General features: G+C 33.7%; 2 protein-coding genes across 6 annotated transcripts in view; one reads left to right on the forward strand and one right to left on the reverse strand.

The window, feature by feature from the left end:
- LOC114719461 (isoliquiritigenin 2'-O-methyltransferase-like) lies at nt 1–10,683 on the reverse strand. The gene is made up of 5 exons (XM_028904973.1): nt 10,528–10,683; nt 9,554–9,780; nt 1,612–1,842; nt 1,148–1,455; nt 1–182 (listed from the first exon to the last, which is right to left on the reverse strand). The coding sequence occupies exons 1-5, from the start codon at nt 10,681–10,683 to the stop codon at nt 1–3; spliced, it is 1,104 nt and encodes a 367-aa protein (XP_028760806.1).
- Nucleotides 10,535–22,716, forward strand: part of LOC114719414 (WD repeat-containing protein 36) — a 27,333-nt gene continuing 15,151 nt past the window's right edge. The window contains exons 1-10 of one of the 5 annotated variants that reach the window (XM_028904906.1): nt 10,535–10,692; nt 10,891–10,925; nt 11,784–11,943; nt 12,130–12,157; nt 12,247–12,347; nt 12,688–12,891; nt 12,988–13,231; nt 13,651–13,826; nt 20,309–20,391; nt 21,103–21,175. In XM_028904906.1, the coding sequence (XP_028760739.1) occupies nt 11,818–11,943; nt 12,130–12,157; nt 12,247–12,347; nt 12,688–12,891; nt 12,988–13,231; nt 13,651–13,826; nt 20,309–20,391; nt 21,103–21,175 (1,035 nt within the window). In that variant the 5' untranslated portion in view covers nt 10,535–10,692; nt 10,891–10,925; nt 11,784–11,817. Of the gene's footprint in view, nt 10,693–10,890; nt 10,926–11,373; nt 11,394–11,783; nt 11,944–12,129; nt 12,158–12,246; nt 12,348–12,687; nt 12,892–12,987; nt 13,232–13,650; nt 13,827–20,308; nt 20,392–21,102; nt 21,176–22,716 lie in introns of those variants that run through there. The other 4 variants (XM_028904905.1, XM_028904904.1, XM_028904903.1 and 1 more) reach the window with 4 other exon arrangements.

The raw sequence follows: 22,716 nt of genomic DNA on the forward strand, positions 1-22,716 counted from the left end.
TTATTTATAAAACTCAATGACTCCCAAAGCAGTGGAGGCAACACAAGCCGCAATACGGTAGCTAGAAAAGCCACTATCTTTGCAAAGGGCTTCAAATTCTTTCTCTGTTCTTTCCTTCCCACCAGGTTGCACAAGCATGAGGTTGTCAGCAATTGATACATGCTTATGCCCGTCGCTTCCATCTGGTATTTCCGGCATTATAAGGTCAATATATAATAATAAGCTTGCCTTCGTTTTGAGAGATCTATGGCAGTTTCTTAAGATTTGTACGCAGGTTTCATCTCCCCAGTTATGAGTTATGGACCGCAAGACATTAAACATATATAAACATACGTATGTATATAGCTTATCATTAGCAAACTTTAAGGACTTGTTTGGTATGAAAGAAATGGAGAGAGGGGAAGGGAAGAAAAATTTTAATGATCTCAACTTAGAAAATTGAAGAAGTGGGGCTTTAAAAGTTTAATAAAGAGAGGATGTAATGCAAAAGAGTAATAAGAATTAATTAAAAGCTTTTAACCCCACTTCTTTAATTTTCTAAATTGAGCTCATTAAAATTTTTTCTCTCCTTCTCTCTCTTCTGTTTCCTTCATACCAAACGGACCCTTAAGAATAATAATAACTACTATTTAAAATTAATTATAGTGTTAAACTGATCTTCATCATTATGGCATCCCCTTGGGGAACGCTGTTGAACATATCTCCTCCAACATGCTTCATTCCTTTAACTATATCCAAGGAAGATCTTATGATAAGCTCAAAGAAAAATTTTGCATGTGCGAGTTTTGAAAATTATATGATTCAATTGATTAATGGGTTAAGGTGTAAATTTACTCTCAAGTGTAAAACTACCTGTGAAAGTTCAAAATAAGAGGAAAAATGACATTGCGGTTAACTGTGTCATATGTCAAAAGACCTTTTTACAGTGGTTCGGAAAAGAATATTTACACCGATTATATAACCAGTGTAGAGATAGTAATATACACAGGCGTAGGAAATGATTTTTCCCACCCATTGTTGTTAACTAATTTAGAAAAGGCTAACCAAAAAGCAAAAATTAAAGAAGAATCCTCCTCACTTTCTACACAGGTTGTAATGTGTAGAAAGTGTTTATATGTCAAACATGTGCGTATGTAGGCGTGTGTACCTGGACAGGATAATGCATGTTGTATCACTTGTGGCAAGTCAAAGTTAATGCCCTGATTTGAAGGATACTTGGAAATGACCATTTTGAGGCTTTGGCCAATGCCACCACCGACATCAACAAGTGTTGATATTCCCTCAAATCCTTTGTATGTCTCAAGTACATACTTCATCATCATGGTTGACAAATCAACCATTGCCCCATGAAAAGTAGTTTTGAAAGTTGGATCCATTTCCATATACATAGGCATCCCATGAACTTTCCTGAAGAGGTCCTCTTCCTCATCAAGAATCACTTGCTTGAAGTTTTTCCTGGCATCATATATACAAAACATGAAATGGATAAACACAAATTGGTGATTATGAATCAAAACATGAAATGCTTACCAAATTTTTGCGTAGGCGGGATGATTACATAATTTGAAGAATACGATGCTGGAGGTTTCATCTTCACCGGGGATTAAGTACTTGCCACTACGAGATAGAGCATAAAACCTCTCCATCCTACCGTGTTGATCAAGTTTGTTGGAAGAACAAGTCAAGAGAGAGTAATTAGAAAGCAAAAATAACATTCGGTCAAGCCGACGAGTCATGCCGGCATATGGATTTTCAAGCTTGGAAGCGATTCCAGAGGGAGACATGCCTTCAAGGCTTCCTTTACCAATGATCTCAAACAAGTTCAGATCAATAGCAGCAACACTGCAAGGTAAATGGGATCAGATGCCAACAACAAAGGATTTAAAGAGGAATTAGAATCATATTAATGATTCTCAATGTTGGCACTCATAATTGCTACAGCTGCTTCTTGTTGTAGATAGACTCTCTAGTAGTAACTACGGAGGATGATAGAGCAAACTTAGAATCTAAAAGTTCTCACTACCTGATTTTCTAGGTCTAGTTATGTTGGTATTTATATGGTGTAATTAAACCCTGAGTTATTGCATTGAGTCCTAATACAAGTTATACAATGATATTCACATGATGTCAACAGGACAACTTTTTATAAATTTTTTTAAAAATATAGTATAAATTTGACCGTTGACAATTGAAAGCTTTTGTGATCTTGAATGTAATAAGCAAGCAACGCATTTATCGGTGAAATTTAATTAGAATAAAAAGCAAACCGATAAACGTTCGCTTTGAAAATTTGTACAATTTATGATTCTTTTATAAGCAAAGTCGCATGAGTTCAATAAAATTGTATAGTTTAAAATTCTTCCATTGGGCATGAAGCAGATAATTGGCGGAACTATCAACCTATATATCTGTGTGTGTATATTATATGCAATATGGAATTCATCAAAAGTGATCACATTCTTGATAACTTAATTAATAGTAATAAAACTTCCAATTCTATTAAGGATAGACACCCGTGCATGATCAAGACAAGAAAAAAAATATATACATTTTTGCATGCATATTTTCTGACGTTAATTTTTTGATGTAGTTTACCAGTTAATTGGAAGCGATTCTGATTTTTTTTTTTTTTGATAAAGTGGAAGCTATTCTAATTTATAATTTTTTACTGTTGTGCAATTCAATTACTAAAAACTTTGGCGTGTATAACTATTTACACTCTTTATAGCACTAAATGTAGAAACTGGTTGAAAAAGTTATTTGGTCTAGGTCATAGGACCGTAATCTTTTTATATATCTCATTAATTAATTTTTTCTCCAATTATCCTATTTATTATGATTTCTTTTAAAATTTCATATTAAAATCTCAATCATTAAAAGTTAAAATTAATATCATTTAGGACCTATCTAATAAATAAAATTTAAATATATTACATCCATCACTTCAAAATACCTTATTATTACGGAAATTGGGTCCTCGGAGTTTCAGAAAACATCATCATCATACGACACACGCGCACATGATGCGGCAACAAGCCAACAACCGGTCAATTTGGATTGCATTTTATTATAATTATTTTGTGGATGTGGGTCAAAATTTCCCCAACCAAAAAAGGCCCCCCCGGGGGGGATACAAGTCAAAAGAAAGATATTTATTTTCTAATTATTATAATTTTAATATGGTCAAAGACTCAAGGGTAAGCCTTTCGTGTCGGAATGTTTTATTTACTTTTTGTTTTAAATTTTACATGAATCAATTAACAATAAATTTGAAAAAAATCTGGATTCTAAAATTGTGATAGTGATAACATTTTCAAGTGCCTTTACAAAAATTTTACAAGACATGAAATCTTTTTTATTATTTTATTTTTTTAAAGTGAAATCTTTTCTATTTACTAAAAAGCTTAAGAGGTAAGGATAGAAATAAAGAATATGACGAGGATTATATCCACCAACATTATTAAATTGTCGTTTATCTTTCTTCAGCTCGCGCATACATATATATGTATGTATGTTATTACTACTACTTAGATAATAGTATTTGGATAGGCGGAAAAGGAAAATTGTATTACCTCCAATCTTTAATATAAAAGTTAAATAATTAATTTAGATATATCAAGAAATTAATTAAATAAATTATTTAATCATGTATATCGAAATAATCATAGGATATTTTGGGTGGAAATTATAAATTTAAGAGACAAATTAGATTAAAATTTTATATTTAGGACTAAATATAATCCTCAACTAATTCTTATATTATGAACTAGAAGTAGTGATAGGCTAAATTTTACAAGACGGGAAAGAATATTTGCAAATTTATTGATGTGCTGGGGATTTCAAAAGGGACTGCCAAATTTGCTGTTGGCTTTCATTATATATATAAGGGTTAGTGTGCAAAATTGTTTAGAAAATTTTTACTTAGAAGTTTTGGGTATCCAGAAGTTTATTTTGGTAGAAAATTTTTTCTGAAAGTTTAAAATCACAACAATATTATCTCCGACGGTTAAAAAACTAACATTGACTATTAAAATAGTGACACTGTCTATTAATATTTTTAATGGTATAAGACAATATTACTACGATTTTAACAGTATAGAGCAAATTCGCTCCCAAAAAAATTCCAGACACCCAGCCCTATTGAGTGACAACTTATGAGGCAAATTTGATCTTAACCCTATATATTATGCATACTTACATTATTTACGCAATGGTTGATATAATTTTTGGTCCCTCAAGTTTACTCTTATTTTAGTTTTGGTCTCTCAAATTTCAAACCATAGCTTTTGGTTTCTTAAATTTCTTTTCGTCTAAAACATTAGTCCCTATAATTTAATAAATACCTAGATCATTTTATTTATTAAGATATCAAAACCTATAATTTAAAACTTAAGGAACCAAAATCAAAATGAAAGTAAACTTGACGAGTCAACGATTATATTTGCCCTTTACACAAACAAAAATTCTTCGGGCATGGAAATATTTTAATTTTTTGAAAGATTCGAAAAAAGATATACAAAATTTATCAATGTTAATAAATAATAAAAAATAATTTATTCATTCACCAAAAAAATGGTTTATTTCATACGTTGTCACATCATGGATAAATAGATAATCAACGAATCGTAATGGATTATTTTAATTTTAAAACATACATTATGAAGTCTATATTTAATAAATATTATGTCATTGCGAGGTTTTATTTGAAATATCTCTTCATATTTTATTAAAAGATGATATCCACGTATTCTTTTTGTTTTTCGGGACCTCAATGGCATTCTCGTGTTCATAGTTACCATTAATAGTATTTTTCTGACTAAATATTCAAAAACAAATAAAATATAATATAGTGCTGGGAAGAGGGAGAAAAAAATTAAATTCAAAATAATTCAAAATTCTCTATGAAATGAACACTGTCATCTGAAATTTAATCACTCGGGAAATTAGTGTGACACAATATGACATTCAAAGATTCAATCTTCCGTGAAACATTTTATGCCAAAAAAAAAAAATCTTCCGTGAAACATAATTTAAAATATCAAGCCACATGAAAATTAGAAAACTAAAAATATTAATGAGTTGGCCCAAAATTTTTAATATTTATACTTTTTTTCCCAAAAATAACCAATAATTAAATAATGTCTAATAAACTCAATTAATTCAAAATCCACAATTCAAGATATGAGGCTTTGAAGTTAAAGAATAAAAGTTGTATTTACTTATTTAGGGATCCCGATGTCAGTTAGAAGATAGTATCAGTATCATGTTATGGTGAAAAGGAACATTTTTCCTTAAAAATGTTTTTGTGGGGATTTTTTTTTAAACCCTGACGTGGTATCATGTCAGCAAGCATTGCGCTGGTAAGTTTATTATCAATTCGAAAAGTACGTTGTGATCCAAAAATTTAAAATAGACTAGCTCTGTCCAGATAAAGGTATTAATATTTCCACATCATACTATAAATAATTTAGTTGAGGCTTCGTTGATTTTTTTTCCCTAAGCATAGATATACTCTTATTAAAAGTAATCCTATTCAATGTATTGTTGGATTTAATGTAGGTACATCTCTCAGTGAAAATTTGAACTTTGATTCATCATGTTATGAGAGACTAGCTAGTTTCTTTCACTAAATCTAAGTGATGTTTGTTGAGGCTCTCTTTGATGATGACACAATTTTAGAAGTCGGATTTCTTTAGGCTTGGTCATATAGGTGGGAGCCGAGACCAGCCCACTTTGGGCCTGGCAAAAAATGGGACAAGTTGAGTTGATGGAGATTTTATCAACTCTGGTGGGCCATGTGAGTTAGCCCACTTTCTATTATCATCAATACTTAGTACCCGATAATATCCCGAACATGATTGTCTTTAATAACCAACAAGTGTTAGTCCAAGTGGAAGAGATTTGGGCACCTTAAACATCATGTCTTGGGTTCGATTCTTGGAGCGGTGCGCATGGAAAAACACTGTTGGGAGGGGTCCTCACTATGGTGTTTGACACTATCCCGAGATATTAGTATCTTATCGTTCAGGTGGGAAGATATTCTGGGCAACAAAAAAAAAATATTGTCTTCAATAGGAGGATACATATGCTTATAAAATTCACCAAAAAATCCAATTCCTCAAAACATGAAAGGATTAGATTTGGAAAAAAAAAATGAACAAGTCCAGTTTCATTTTCAATATAATTTTTTTTTTCTGATTTTACTAAACATATTGAAAATTAGGAGTGCCCGAAAGATGAGCGGGCTGCAAAACCTTACCCTGCCCATAGAAGCCCTAACCATTTCGGGCTGGGTAATAACGGGTTGGGCAGGGCAGGCTTCCAAGTCCAAATAGTGATACCTTGGTGAAAAATTTTTTAGTTGAAGTAAGGGTATCTTATAACAACTATAAAGAAATAATACTTGAATAAACAATAAATTCAACAAATCAATAACTTTGATTTGTCTTAAATTGATATATCTTTTAATACAACACTAAAGTGAGCTTGTTTTTGCATCTTTGCAAGACAACCAACAATGAAAACAAACTAAAAGATACTAAACCAGATTAGAAAAACATTAAAAAGATACTAAGAAGGAAGAATTACACATACCACTAAATGTATCTAGGACAAATAAAAGAGGAGAGAATAATATATATTATTATATATATTATATATCATTATAAGTATTTCTGGAAAAAAAAGAATTATAAATATATATATCACGGGCAGGGTCAAACTGGCAGGGTAGCACACCGTGCCCGCAGCCCAGCCCAGCCCATAATATGCCCATTTTTCTTTGGGCTGTTTTTTTTCGGGCTGGGCAGGGCTATTTTTTCACGGGCTCGGGCAGGCATACTGGGCTAGCGGGCTTGATGAACACCCCTATTGAAAATACATCTTTACACGTCAATCTTTTTGGGGTAGAAATACATGATAGAACTATAATATGACGTACTCCTCTGGTCCTTTTATTATAAACCCTGTATGTGCTTATGTGCTTGGGAAGCAGGTAATTATTAAGAAATGTTATAATGTAATTGTAATTTATATATTAATGTGGGGAGGTGATATAATGGTAATATAACATAACACCACGTGGTTTACTTTTATAGCGTATACTCTAGTTAGCCCTTTTAGAGAAGGTAGCACACCTCCATTTGCAATATTCCAGAAGTATCTCGGGGCAGCATACCCTGAAGGTAGTGTACACAACAAGGTACTAGAAATAAACTCATTGGGGCTGCACATCCCTTCTTCGGATGAACCCATGGCCCGTATGTATTTTACTGACTTTCGTCGGTCTGCATCACATGTGTGAGAAGCTTGTGAGAGTCACTAGTCACACAATTAGGACTTAGCCAATGAGTTCAAGTCGGTAGTTATACGGAGGATATAAGGCAAGAATTGAATGATTAATAATAGATAATAAATTATGGTTAAAGCATGCATATATGTTAATGTTTCTTTTAGCTTATATGTTTGTGATATATGTTACCTATTACGTGATAGTAATGTGTTTAATGATTATTTTAACTATTAGTCTCATTTGGCGCCTCTTAGGTGGATAGGAGTTTTTATTATTGAGACAGTACTCTCATTTTGTTATATTTACCATTTTTAAGTAAGAGCAGTCAAAGAGTCACAATGGGGAAGAAACTGGAGGCGTGAGGTAACTTTCATTGGTGATCATGCTTCGAACCTTATTATGTTTAATTATGAGTTATTTGTCACCTAGGACATCTTTATACATTTTGTATATTCTCAATATTGAAACTATTTATATGTTCTAAATTATAAATTTCTTGTCGAGAGCCTTTGCGAGCCGAGGATCCGCAATTGAATATTACTGAGGATTGCTTTGAAATAAGTTAAATTTAGTCTTGTTATATTATTTGTCACAACTATGTTAATCAGGTACATAAGAAGCTTTTTATAACCATGTTAGGGGATATAATCCTTTCCTAACATGGAGTGGGACTCTTTTATAACCATGATATGTTACGATGTTGATTGGTTGCCTTATTCTTTTATACTATGGTTATGAGATAGAGCAAGAAAATTTGGAACAATTTTTGCAACCCATTTCCTTTAATTAACATGATAATGGTGTTAACATTCCTTTAAGTTTGATGAGTTTCTAGTTAGAGGATTACATTTTCTCAATGTTTAGGACGGTTACTTTTTCTAGTAAATAGGTCTATTTCCTTTTGTATATCTATTCATAAAAAAAAGTTTTTTTCTATACATAGAGTCAAAAGAGCTAGAAATGCATGAAAATAATCTTTTAACCTCTTCGGCCAAAAAAAAAAATTAACATATGTAATAATGCAATATTATTAATTAGTTAAAAAATTAACTTTCTCATGATTCTAGAATTTGTATACATTTTTATCCATTAAATATCCAATCAAGTATTTTTTAATATTTGCAAATTTTTCCTAGTAATACATTAATAACTTTTTTAAATAATTTTAATTTTAATTTTTCTCTTAAAGTTATCAAATTATATACATATAATATAATAATATAGGCGCATACATTATAAAATTTATATCTTTCTTAATCATTTTTCATACGTTAAACTGATTTTTTTTATAAAAGAAATATTAAAACATAAATCATATTATATTAACTGACTTTTATTTTAATTTCAATTTGCAAAAATCAGTTCAGATAAAAAGTCTCTTTTATTAAAATTAATCTTCTTCCACTTATGCAATGATTGGTTGGGGTTTTTTTAGGAGTAGAAAAAGGGAAGGAGTGAAAAAGGAGAGATAAGGTTGTTTGGTTCAATAAAATTATTATTTTTTGGTGGGGGGGGAGGGAAAATTGTTGATATGGTGGGATTGGACTAATTTAATTATTGATATGCTAATAGGATAAGGTGTTTAAATATCCTAAAAATATCAATGAAGGAGCACCCAATAATAAAAGAAGTTTTTTGGCTGTTATATTTTCTGGAAGCTTTTTTGGCTCTTATATGCTCTAAAAGTTAATTTTTATAGCAAAATTATCCTAATTGTTATCTGTCTTTAAGTTTGACAGTTAAATTATGTGGTTTGACCAATATCTTTAACAGTTAAACTTAACAGAAGATAATAATTCAGGTTAAAAATGCTACTAAATAAAACTTTTAAGCTATATAAGAGCGAGAAAAAGTATTTTCAGATGTTGAGTGCTCCTTCATAAATAATTTTAGGATATTTAAGCACCTTGTCTCATATGCTAATTAAAGTTGTCAAAACAGAACTACTATCCGTCCACTAGTGCTTTGCTTATCTTCATGGATACTGTACAAGCCTACAGGCTTTTATAGCTGATTTACTTTAATGGTTTTTTTTTAATGGAAACTTAAATGTACTTTTTCTTTACATGAATAGCTCGTTTGGTTCAATTCCTTGATCCTTAGATATATTAATGCAATGCAATCTTTACTTCCATTAATGTGTTTGGTAGCTTATTAAGAAGATAAGGCAAAAAATTATTTTTGAAATTTAACCAGATAAAATAATAATGAAAGACCCATATTGCCCTTAGTAAAAAGGTAAAGAAAAGCTTAATATATCACCCACCAGCCATCTTCAACCCCTCTTCCACATCATTTTCAGCAACGCTAAGGAACTTCCCAGTAGTTGCTGGCTTCCCATTTTGATGTGTGGTCAATATATTGGGAAGACTCGTGTAATGATTTCCTTTTCTAATGCCAAAATAAGCCACATGGATCTTGTTTCCACTAAATGGTTTCTCCTCTGATACGGCTTCAAGCATTGTGAGATTAGCTGCCATGAACTCAATCTTAGAGCATAAAGAGAATTCATAGAGTAATTAGGTCGATGTGGCATATTCTGTGTAGCTTTGCGATATGAGGAGGATTATTTTAAGGGTTCATCCTCGATTTTAATGTGTCAATCTCTAATATGAATTACGATTCTAGTACAAAACCGGTGATAAACAATTTAGAATTTTTGATGCAGGTTCCGACTTTCATTCAAAAACTATTAATGCAATCTCATTAACGATTGCTTCGAATAGGTGAAAAAGTAAGACAAAAATAAGGGGGAATCCTATTAATACGGTCAATGGAGGGAAGAAGACGACGGTTGGAGAGGGAAATAGATGAAGGAGGGGGTTTGGAGAGAAAGGGATGCAAAGGATAAATATTAAGGGCAAATGACGTCTTTTTACATGAGTTATTGAGGATAATTACAGCTATGTGATGATCATTTATAGGTCCTCTTTGGATATAGATATTACCCAAAAAATGTACCATCCTTGTTACCAATACAATCTCCTTTATTAGCATTACACAAAACCAAACTTGTCATTTATACTAATACAATAAGGATTAGCATTCTATATACGCAATGGAATTAAACCAAATAGGCTCAAAGTAACACAGCTAGAAATGCTTCTGGGCACAAAAAAAAAAAAAAAGAAGCTAGAGATGGATGAAAGTAATTTTTTTTTTTGGACACTATTTTTATGCAATATTTTATTCGACAGAAATTCTCCCATAGCTTCTTTATGATATTCCGGTGTTGCCCTTTCAACTTGTAAGCCCTTCTCGTTTCTTTCTCTTCGGTGTTCAGCCGCTCTTCTTCCGCATCGGTGCCTGTTGCCTCTCCCCCAGTCGTCGTCGACGCCACCCGCCCCTGCAGACACCGGCGCCGCCGCCTCTCTTCCTCTACCCATCTTCATTGTCGTCAGGTGAATATCTCTCCTAGATCATATTGATTCTTATGTTCTTTATCCTTGTTCTTGCTCTCACATGCCTCAACCATCTGGTTTCATATTCCTGGTTTTATATCCTTTTCTTCGTTGATTCAGATTTCCCGTTTCTTCTTTGTTTCTAGTTTCTCTCACTATTAGTCGAACTTAAAATTTTCTAACTTGCAATATATACAGGATAAACCAAGAAGCGTCGAAGTTATTATATAAAGGTACATTAGAAATTGAAGTCTGACTAAACAAAACCAAAAAGCTAAAGTTTATAAATGCAATACATAAGTTGGGAATATCGATATGCACTTTAAAGAAGATTAATTTGAAAATTGAAATAGCTTTTTGGTTAAGACATCCTTGATTGAGTTCGATATAACAGTATTCATTCCATAATGAGCCAACCCCCGACATCTGCGCCATGAGGAATGCAATACAGTATATATAATGAATGGTGATTCTGCCTATGTGGCTATACAGCCTTTGGTAAAAATGACTTCCCTGTTCCTGGGGGACCATCTAAATCGATTGTTTTTGCGTTGGAATCTAGTGGCTTTCTATTTGGTCTACTTTGTTCCTTGTCTAATTTGATATTTATGCTCAATCATTTTTGAGAATGTACTGTGAAGCTGTATGGTACGTTTGAAGGTTCAAATCAAGGATACTGTTGTATTATTAGTACTATTCAGGTTCCAGTCTAATTGCTTGAGTTGCTGCATGTTTGACTTTTACAATCAACTAATCTTGAACAATTGCTTTTTCTTTGTGTTTACTATTTAGTAAGGGTGGAAACAGGCCATGCCAAGCTTTCCTCTTAATAGTCTTGGCCTGTCTTGTAACAAATCAGCTTGAGCCTGGCCTGTGGCCTGTTAAAGGCTTATTTTTCAGACTAAGCTTGACTTGTACAAAAGGCTGGCTTGGCCTGAAGACTGTTTAAAAGCCTGTATTTTTCAAAAAACCATAAACAAGCTAGTAGGCCTAGGCCTTCAAAGAGGAAAGCCAGGCCTGATTTGGCCTGTTTCCACCCCTACCCGTGGCCTTCCTAGTAACAATTTTTTTTTCTCCTTGTTATTGTTCAGGGCTTCTCCTTTTCTACTATTTTTGAAGCAAAAGATGGGTATATTTGAACCCTACAGAGCAATTGGATACATAACAAGCATTGTCCCTGTGTCCGTTCAAAGACTTGGTACTGAAACTTTTGTCACAGTCAGCGTTGGGAAGGCCTTTCAAATTTACAACGTAATTTCATTATTGCTCAAAGCCTTTTAAATATGTTGATGCTGATCTTTATTTTGTAATGTCTAGAGTGCTTATAATTTTTTGAATAGGTTGATGTTAATTTGGTCTGGTTGTATTGATCATATCATCATTTGTGCTATAACTTTCAATCAACTTGACTGTCAATGTGGCACTTTCTCTATGCAGTGTGCAAAGCTCAATTTGGTTCAAGTTGGTGAGGCTTATGTTTCCTTATTAATTTTTCATTCACACATATTTTATGGATCAATCCTTTTTTATTGGAATGTTCTATTTTTATGAAAGGTCCTCAGCTGCCAAAGAAGATTAGAGCTCTTGCTTCCTACAGAGAATACACTTTTGCTGCATATGGAAATGACATTGCAGTTTTCAAGCGAGCGCACCAGGTTTTCTCCATGATATGCTGCAAACACTGCCCTTCCCTAACACAGAAATAAATAGAAGAAAAATATGCTAGGTCCTTAATGTTGTTTGTTCAAAGTTACCACTGACTGGTTTACCGTTTTAAAATATATGTTATATTTTTTTATTTTTAATTTTCTTCTTCTTCATGCTAGGTTGCTCAATTTTATTATGCAAAAATTTCTTGAATTTTCATAAGCTTGAGTTTGAAAATTTGGAATAAAATATCACCAATCAAATTGATAGCAACTGGCCAAAAGAAATGCTCGAAGGAAATGGATTTAGTGTTTTTTCGGATTGAAGTTAATGCCATGCCTCTTTCAGGTAGCAACTTGGAGGAAACATAATGCTAAAGTCAATTTCTTACTTTTGTTTGGGGAGCATATCATTAGTGTTGATGCCCATGGTGATATGTACATATGGGCCTTTAAGGGGATTGATCAGAACCTTGCTCCATTTGGGCCCATGAAGTTAGATGATAAGTTTACCGTTAGTTGTATAATGCATCCAGATACTTACCTTAACAAGGTGAATATCTTTTTCCTTATGGAGAATTTTTTTTGATTAGAACTTGTTCAATTTAGATATGCAATCATCTTGTGTAATACGGAAGCATTTCAACAGGTTCTTATTGGGAGTGAACAAGGTGCGATGCAACTTTGGAACATCAGCACAAGGAAAAAAATATATGAGTTTAAGGGATGGAATTCACCTATCATGTCTTGCATATCTTCTCCTGCCCTCGATGTTGTTGCTGTTGGTTGTGCAGATGGAAGGATTCATGTTCACAACCTTCGATATGATGAAGAGTTATTTACATTTACCCACTCTACGCGGGGTTCTGCGACTGCCTTATCTTTTAGCACTGGTAAGTGCTTGAAAATTTTCTTTTTGTTATTTTAATTTGTCAATGGTAAGCATTGCATGTCACTATGGTTCTATCTTAAAAGAACTGTACAATGTGGACAGGATTTTCCCCCCTTGTTTTGATAGTTATTTTTATCAACATGGAAATCTTGATTGATTCCTCTTCTTGTGAAAAGGATTTGTAAATGAACTACAGGCAAGACAAATTTTCATTTTCACATTTTATGGTGATTTGAATTGAAGTAAAATAGATGTAGAACTAATTTGTAAAAAGGATTAAATTACAGTGAAAATGCTATATTTGTTTATCTCCTATCTTCATTCTGGTTGGTTGTAACTAGATTTAGGTCCAATTGAGAGAACACTGTAATTTAGACCTTTAACGTTACACTTGTCTACTTGCTATTCTGTTTTTTTTAGACGGGCAACCTCTTCTTGCTTCGGGAGGTTCATCTGGTGTTGTAAACATATGGAATTTGGAAAAGAAGAGGCTCCAATCTGTCATAAAAGAGGCTCATGATGGATCAATAACTTCGTTACATTTTTTTCCTAAGGAGCCAGTGCTGATGAGTTCTTCAGAAGACAACTCTATTAAAGTAAGATTATTTTTATTATCAAGACATATGGCAATCATTTTTTGCTTCTTAAACAAGATGATTTTGTATGTTTACTAAATCTCTTAACAAATATTATGTGTGGATGGCTATTATTTGTTGGGTATAACTCTAGACATTTGTTTTATTTGCTTTGGAAATAAAACAATAGATGAAAGTAAGTTTAAGTATTTGCAACCTTATGCTAATCACTACAAATCTGTTTTACTTTGCTCAATGACTTGGTCGACTTCTTTGAACTGTATAATTTTGATGCCAATTATATAGCTGCAGCATCAACATTAGACTTTATGTTGGGTGGGTTATATGTAGTCTGTTGCAGTTAACTGGTTTTTATGCCGTCAAAGCATGTAACTTTGTGACCATAACATTTTTCTTGTGGATTTAAATTTTACTTGTTGAATTTAATGTTATTTCTAACAAGTTTTCTGTTCTAAATAAATAAAGTAGAATTATTTTATTAAAGAAAGACTTGCTTTTATGAAGGCATTTTTCTTAAGAGGAAGGAAAAAAGTATACAAGAGGATGTAGCATCCTCCTTATAAAAAGTGCTAGAATTCAAACTTCAACAAGGGGGGAAAGATTGAAACTGAATCATGTGGCAAAGTTGTTGAATATCTCTGCATACCAATGATTGATGGTGCTGCTCTCTTCTATTAGGGACTAAGATAAAAAGGGCATGCTGACCGTACTTGATTGATGAGTCAGCCCTCTGCACTATGGATTCCCCCCCCCCCCATAGAATTGAAAGTTTCTGAATTGTAATTCTCTGTATATTCACCTAGGATCTGATTACATAAGGGAAGTAGGAATCAACCCAATTAATGCACGTCTGATTCTATGCCTCCTAATCAGTACAAATTTGATTCTATTCCTCCTAAAAACATGGAACACTAATAATGACCAGATTTTCCTCTAATCTGACCATTGCTATTTATTACAAAATATTCTTTGTAATAAATTTAGGAAATTAGGTTAAGCATTTGGTTTTGGGCCTTTAGGCAGCAGGCCCACTTTCCCACACTTCCCTTAAAACTGGCAAATAGATGTTAATCATTCCTAGCTTGCTTCTGAAACCTTCAAATTTTTCTTGAGTTGAAGACTTTGTAATCACGTCTGCAATCTGATTTCTTGGGGGAATGTAAGCTAGATCAATTACCTTACTGTCTATCCTTTCTTTAATGAAGTGGCAATCAATTTCCACATGTTTTGTGCAATCATGATGCACTGGATTATTAGCAATCTTGATTGCTGACACATTATTGCACCAAACTCTCATTGGAGCGTTAACCTCAATTTCAAGCTCCTTTAAGAGTCTCACAAGCCTTTCCCCCCCACAAATACGTAGGGCCAAGGCCCTATATTCTGATTTGGCTGAGCTCCTTGATGCCACTGGTTGTTTCTTACTCCTCCAAGTGACTAAAATTTCCCCACACATAAGAGCAATAACCAGTAGTAGATCATCTATCTCTTTTTGATCTTGCCCAGTCAGTATCAATGAATAGTTCAATTTCTTTAGATGTACCCTTTGCAAAGAACAACCTTTGTCCCGGGGTCTTCTTCGGGTACCTCAGTATTCTGTAGACTGATCATGTGTTCCTTTTGAGGAATATTTGAGAATTGGCTCACCATGCTCACTGGATACCATATGTCAAGCTTTGTGTGGGATAGGCAAATAAGTTTCTGCACTAGCCTTTGATATTGCTCCTTGTTTACTACCTTACCATATGGCTTGATTGTTCGCTTTTGGTTCAGCTCCATTGGAGTGTTAGCAGGTTGACAGCCCTATTTCTTTTAGCAGGTCAAGTATATACTTATGTTGTGATGCACTTATCCCTTTATGAGTTCCCGCCACCTCCATGCGTAGAAAATACCTTAATGGGCCAAGATCTTTGATCTCAAATTCTGTTGCTAAGTCTCCTTTTAGCTTTGTGATTTCTTTTTCATCCTTTCCTATCAAAAGTATATCATCAACATGAGCAATAAGCATAGTTATTTTTTCATCATGGTGTTTAACAAATAGGGTATCATCGGCTTGGCATTGTTTATAGCCTAACCCTTTGATGGCTCGAGAGGACCTCTCAAACCAAGCCCTTGGAGACTGTTTCAGCCCATACAAAGATTTGTGTAGCCCAAACACTTTCCCAAAATTATTTGAGTTTCTTTTCCCAAAGGAATCTGTTATGAAAGTAAAGAAATATGAGAGAGAAAGAGGAAAGAGAAAGGAAAAAGAGCAATAGAAACAGAGAAGAGTAGAGGATCAAGAGAAACTGAATAATTTCTAATCACATTGCAAAAACTAAGTTACAAAGAATAGCAAATACTTATTAATAAGCAAAAGCCCTAATAGATATAAATCTAAGTAAATATCCTAATATTATCTAAATGTTATCTGGATATCCTAATCTATCCAAATCCTACTAATATAATTAAATGCTATCTAAATCCTAATAATATTTATTTAAACCCTATTTATATCATATTTAAGTATTTTCTTATTTATAATTGTAATTACATAACAGAATCTTGATGTAAACTTCTTCTAAGTCCCCATTAAGAAAAGTATTTTTAACATCAAGTTGGTGTAAACACCAATCTAAATTTGCAACAAGAGATAAGAAAACATTTATAGTATTAAGTTGAGCTACAAGGGCAAAAGTCTCTTGATAATCTATCGCATAAGTTTGAATAAACCCTCTAGCAACCAAACATGCCTTATAAACATCCATCAGGATTATATTTAACTGTGAATACCCATTTATTACTCACCATTGATTTACCTTTAGGAAGATTTGTAATTTTCCTGGTTCCATTCTTTTGTAAAGCTCTCAATTCTTCTCCAATGGCTTGTTTCCGATGTAGGTCTATAACAGCCTCATTGAAAGTTTTAGGACTTTTCACACTTTCTACATTTGCTGCAAAAGTTTTTAGGTGGGGCGAGAGCTTACCGTATGAGATATACTTACTGATGCGATGTTGAGTACAGCTTTTCCCCCCCTCTTTTCTTAGGGCAATAGGCCAATAATGTTCTGTTGCTGCATAGATGTACAGTCACGTTGCTGCATAGATGTACAGTCACGTTGCTGTTTTGTGGTGTTAATAGGTTGGTTTTCCATAGTTTCAACCATAGCTGGTCATAGAGAGTTTAGAGGCTCAAAAGGATTTGTATCTTGGTATACAGATCTGTTTGGGGTAGTTTCGATGTTGGTTGGTGTATGGTCAGATCTGTTTTGGGAGTTGTGTGTTGGTTCTGCACAGGAGGAAGGCATAATGTATATATCCAACTATTTGCCGGTCTGTTTAAGAACCTTTCTGGTACTCACAAATTATCCAGTCACTTTCCTTGTTCTCCCCCTGAATGGATGATTTGGGATATAATATGGTTGAGATTCAACAAACTTGACATTCATTCATTGTAATGTAAACCTTGTTGGTAACAGGAGAGTAGCATTTGTAACCTTTATGATTTGAGGAATGACCAAGAAAAATACATTTAATAGCTCTAGGGTCCAGTTTCCCCCTGTGTTCATTATAAATAAAAGCAGTACACCCAAAAACCCTCTTTGGAAGAGAAGTTACAGTGCTTTTGAAGGTATTCGATTTATCAAATAAGCAGTGGTAAGTATAGCGCCCCTCCCCAAAAAAAATTATTTTTTTTTATTAGGAACATTGCCTCTTATCATAAGGGCTCTAACAACTTCTAAAGATATTTGTTTTTTCTTTTACAGACTCCATTATGTTAGGGAGAATAGATACAAGAGGTTTGGTGATGAATGCCATTTGTGGTTAAAAATTTTTTAAAAGATGAATTTAAATATTCTTTGCCATAATATTTTGATTGAAGTCTGGAATTGATTTTTGATAAAAGCATAAAAATTTTAAAAAACAAAAAACACTTCTGACTTATTTTTTATTAGAAAAACCCAAGTCAATCTTGTATGATCATCTATTAAAGTTAAAAACGGCCCCAAACATCACTATGAACAAGGGAAAAATGGTGAGAGGGGGTATAGGGTTGTGGGAGATAAGAGTGTCCAATTTGTTTTGCAAAATGGCATGTATCACAAAAAATCAGCGACAGATTTATTATCGATAGAAGGAAATAAAACTTGTATATAACTAGGAGTAGGGTGGCCTAACCTAGAGTGCCACAACATTATTTCATTGATTGTCATAGTAGATGCAACATAACAAGAAATAGAAACTTTTGGTGAAAATCCTTAGATATAATAAAGTCCATTCCAGACTTTAGCAGCACCAATCACCTTCCTCAATACCCAAGTCTTGAAAAACACAACTAATATTATCAAAAGTAACAAAGCAATGCAACTGATCAATAACTCATTTTACTGACAGCAGGCTGCACTTGATTTTAGGGACATATAGGACATTTTGCAGCATAATATTTTCAGAGATAATAACATTTCTAGAACCTAGAACCCTGGAAAACTGCCCATTAGCAACCTCTACATTATTATGTTCAGAAAAAGGACCGAAATCAGAAAAGACCTCTTTAAATTTAGTGATATGATCAGTGGCACCGGAGTCAAGAATCCATAAATTCTTAGATGGAGTCACACTACTAAGAGCATAAATTAGGGTAGTACTTGCATGGGCTAGAGTAACAGAGAGTGTAGGGGTCTCACTTATAAAGGTAGTAGAGTGCTTGTCCAACAACTTTTGCGAACATAGTAGCTCATCATGGCTTAAGAGACCACTATTAGCAGAAGAGGAACCTACCATTAAGCCCTTGCATTCTATTTTGCCCTTTTTGCTTGCTATTTGGAGGTTTCCCATGAAGCTTCTAACATACTTCTCATGTGTATGTCAGCTCTTGTGATAATGGTCACACCATTTGCTAGACTTCTTGTTTTTAGTGTCCCCTTGGGGGCCACTTATAGCAAGAGCAGATGAATCGTTAGAATTTGTGGAAGAAAGAGAGGAGGAATTGGTCAATACCTTCTTGCTTCCTTCAAACTTGACAGCATTGAAAGCTTCTATAAATGAGGGAAGAGGCTTAAGACTCATGATTCGTCCTCTCACATCTTCAAAGGGATCATCTATTCCATGTAGAAACTTGTAACACCATTCCCATCCACCAACTTTTTGTAATGCATGGCATTTGTGGGACTGGACCATTCATGGACCTCATAAAGGTCTGTTTGCTGCCAAAGTTTTATTAATGCTGTGTAATATTGAGTTACAAATTGTTCACCTTTAATCAGATCATGAAGCAAGCATTTGACTTGAAATAGAGCGGTTTTCTGTTTTAGAATAAGCTGCAGAATCCCAAATTTCTTTGGTTGTTGTAGCAAGGGGAGAGTTTTCACCAATCTCAACTGTGATGGAGTTGACGAGCCATGCCATTACGAGATTATTTTCTCCACACCACGTAGGAAACTGTGGATCAGTAGAAGCATGTGATGGGGGCGATCCTGTGAGATATTTCTCCTTGGTGCGACCACGAACAAACATGAGAACATGGCGAGACCATTTAAAGTAATTGTTCCCATTTAGATGATGGGTAACATGCATTTGAGAGAAGGTATCCGACAGCAAACCTAGTGGTAGCGTACTCCTAACTGTTCTGCCACCTTGTGAAGTTGAACCTTGCCTTGAAGGAGGAATATTACTTGCATCGGCAGTAAAACCGTGTGGCTGCTGCAGTGCAGCCTTGAAAGACATTGAGAGTGCTTTTCTTTCTCATAGCTCGGATACCATGAAAGTTTCTGAATAATAATTCTTTGTATATTCATTGAGGATTTGATTACATAACATATAAGGGAAATAGGAATCAACCCAATTAATGCTAATCTGATCCTATGTCCTCCTAATTAATATAGATTTGATTTTATTCCTTCTAAAAACATGGAACACTAATAATAATCAGATTTTCCTCTAATCTGACCGTTGCTATTTATTACAAAATATTCTCTGTAATAAAACTTAGGAAATTAGGTTGAGCATTTGGTTTTGGGGCTTTAGGCAGTAGCCCACTTTCCCACAAGAATGAATAGAGGGAAGGCTGTAGTTGAGTAACAGGGGATTCCCCTAATCCCACCCAGGATACCCCTAGCATAACCTGTGTAACTGCTCTAGTGTTTCAGCCGAGGGTAGGTTTCATCATTTGATCATGTCTTTAATAGTTTAATGATCTAATGACAAGATTAGATGCAATCATGTGATTGACCTTGTAAAGAAGTGTTGATGGAATCTTTCCCTTTTCTGTGCTAACTTAGAATTTCTGCCTTAATTTTCTTTTATGTGCCTTTAATCTCTTTCCTTTTTTTTTTATTTTATTTATTGTAACATCTTCTATTGACCTGTCTGTATTCAGAAAAGGATGATGTAGCATCTAGTACCATGTGTATTTTTTAATATTATTATTAGAATAATAATAATCAAAGTATTACATATTCCTATATATGTATGACTTTTTTGTTTTGTTTTTCCTTTTCCTTTAGATGTGGATTTTTGACACAAGTGATGGCGATCCTCGCCTTCTGCGTTTTCGCTCTGGGCATAGTGCTCCGCCACTCTGCATAAAGTAATAATCATTTCTTTGTGTTAATTTTAGTTTTGGACGCATTTATCATTGTTTAGGCATCTGTAAGTTAAAAGCAGTTTGTTCTTCAAAAGCTGGAGAGAGTATTAAAGATTTCACCATTTCATCTCATCCATATGCTTTTTCCCTTCACATAGATGTTTATTAATTATTATAATTTTTAATATAATTATTGTAATTATTATAATTCTCCTTGTTTTGATTGTTATGTTTCTAGAAAACTATTATAAGGAACTAAACTAGACGTAATAAGACTGCAGCAGAGTTGCATATTTCCTATGTTAAACAACACAAGACTTCCTATAAGAATTGGTATTTCTTACAAGACAAGACTGTGGCAGTGTGAACTCAGCAGGCTAGCAAGTGAGCCTCACAATAGAATTGAAACATAAATTCTACTCGTCAAAATCAATGTTTCAAACATCAAGCAGTTTATAAAAACTGTCATCATTATTCTTTGGCACTTTTACTGATTCTGAGTTGTCATCATGTCCAAATTTCTGATGGTGAATTTGGTTACCTAAAAGACCTTTATCATTTTTTAATGATTTGTGTCATGTTCACCAGTATTTTAAGGATCTTTCAAATTTCTCTTATTTGAGTTGAACCCATTGGTTATCAAGTTTTTACATCTGCTTTTGTGTGTGGTATGCCATCACTCAAATCACACTTAATGTAAATCATATACGGCAGGTTTTATGCCAATGGGAGACATATTCTCTCTGCTGGTCAGGATCGTGCCTTTCGTCTTTTCTCTATAGTTCAGGTTTGTTAGCTTTCAGAAATTGACATGATTTTTTGTTTTCTTTTGCTTGCTCTTGGTCAGTGAAGTTTGCTTAAGTTATGAACTGACTGTTGCATATTTCTGTGTTCCTTATTCTTGGTCTTCTCTAGAATATTTTGTGAAGGTGACCATGGATATCCAATAAATATATTCCATAGTGCATATTATATTTGTGTTTTGATATTCTCATGGTTAAGTTGTCATTTTTATATTGATGTGACAGCACAATTTATTTGTGACTCTGGATTAAATGCATCAAACCTGTATTGTCAATACTGAAGCTTAGGGGTGTCCATGAGACAGCTCGGTTCTGTCCTGGGGATTTCCATCTATTGTCCCGTTCCGCCCTAGAAGTGTCTCCGTCTCGATCAGGATGATTGGGATGAGATAGGGACGCCCCACCCAATTTTTTTTTTTAAGTGAAGAAGTCGGAAAAAAATCTAATGAAACTTTGCTCTCCAATTTAGCAATCACTCATATTCATCCTTAATCTTTACACAATAAAATCTCAAAATAACAATTTTTTGATCAAAGGAGAGCGTAATATTCTCATTTCATCACATTATTTTCTGCACGTCATTGCAAAATATCTGCCATTTTGAATAAAACAATTTCCTGTGAATCAAGAAGCTGACATGGGACGAAGTTGGAAAACTCATTGTGACATGGATATAATTGTCAAATACAGTGTTACAGCTTTAACTAGTATCTTCAATTTTTGTATTTTTGATTACTATATGGTAGAACCCGAATGGCTAGATGATTAAGTGAATAAAAAAAAAAGCTGAAATATAATCTAGTAGAGGGTTGAGGCAAGAATCTCACTCTCAACTCACTAATAGCCGGGATAAAATCTACTAAAATTTACTTAAGCAAGGATCTCACTTAACTAGATTTAGTAGCCAGAAGGAGAATCTCCAAATTACTGAACAAATATTTATTTCTCTCATATGTTAGCTTATAGGATGGCTAACATATTTATAATGCAGAAATTACAATTGAATAAATATAAGAATTAAGTAAATATCCCTAATATCTTGGAACTAACAGAAAGAGACGTTGGTGGACCTCTAACAACCTAAAGTCCCCTTATTCAATTAATAAATCATTAATAAAATCAATAAAACCTAAAAGACTCATTCAACTCCTAAAAAGATGCAAACAGACTCAACCACTACTCCAGTCTCCCTATTTCTTCTCTGGTGCGTTAATGTGCTGACTTGGAGTCCTATCACTATATGAAACTTAAAAAGAAGAATCTTTTTTTAAATAGTCAACTAAAACTGTTTGATAATATCTGTATATAAATAGTTGGGCGCACCTGATGTCTTTTGGTGTGAATATTTATCCGAAGTTTACACTACTGTGATTTTTAATTAAAATGCTGATGGATATATATACCCGCACATGTATAACATGACAAAAATTAAAATTTAAAAATCAGACAAGGTCATCCCGTATCTGTCCTGGGACCGGGACAACCCGCATTATGCTTGACTTAGTGGGTTAGAGGTTTTATATCT

The sequence above is a fragment of the Neltuma alba genome, unplaced genomic scaffold (genome assembly GCF_004799145.2).
Source record: "Neltuma alba isolate B1F8T4 unplaced genomic scaffold, ASM479914v2 tig00011916_pilon, whole genome shotgun sequence".
NCBI lineage: Eukaryota > Viridiplantae > Streptophyta > Magnoliopsida > Fabales > Fabaceae > Neltuma > Neltuma alba.

Excerpts from the sequence above, each read along its gene's own strand:
- LOC114719461 (XM_028904973.1), bottom strand. The coding sequence starts at position 10,683 with ATGAAGATGGGTAGAGGAAGAGAGGCGGCGGCGCCGGTGTCTGCAGGG. Across the intron at positions 1,843-9,553 it reads GGGTTGAAGATGGCTGGTGG|TGTTGCTGCTATTGATCTGA; the intron begins GTGATATATTAA and ends TTTACCTTGCAG. Across the intron at positions 183-1,147 it reads ACATGCATTATCCTGTCCAG|ATGGAAGCGACGGGCATAAG; the intron begins GTACACACGCCT and ends CGGAAATACCAG.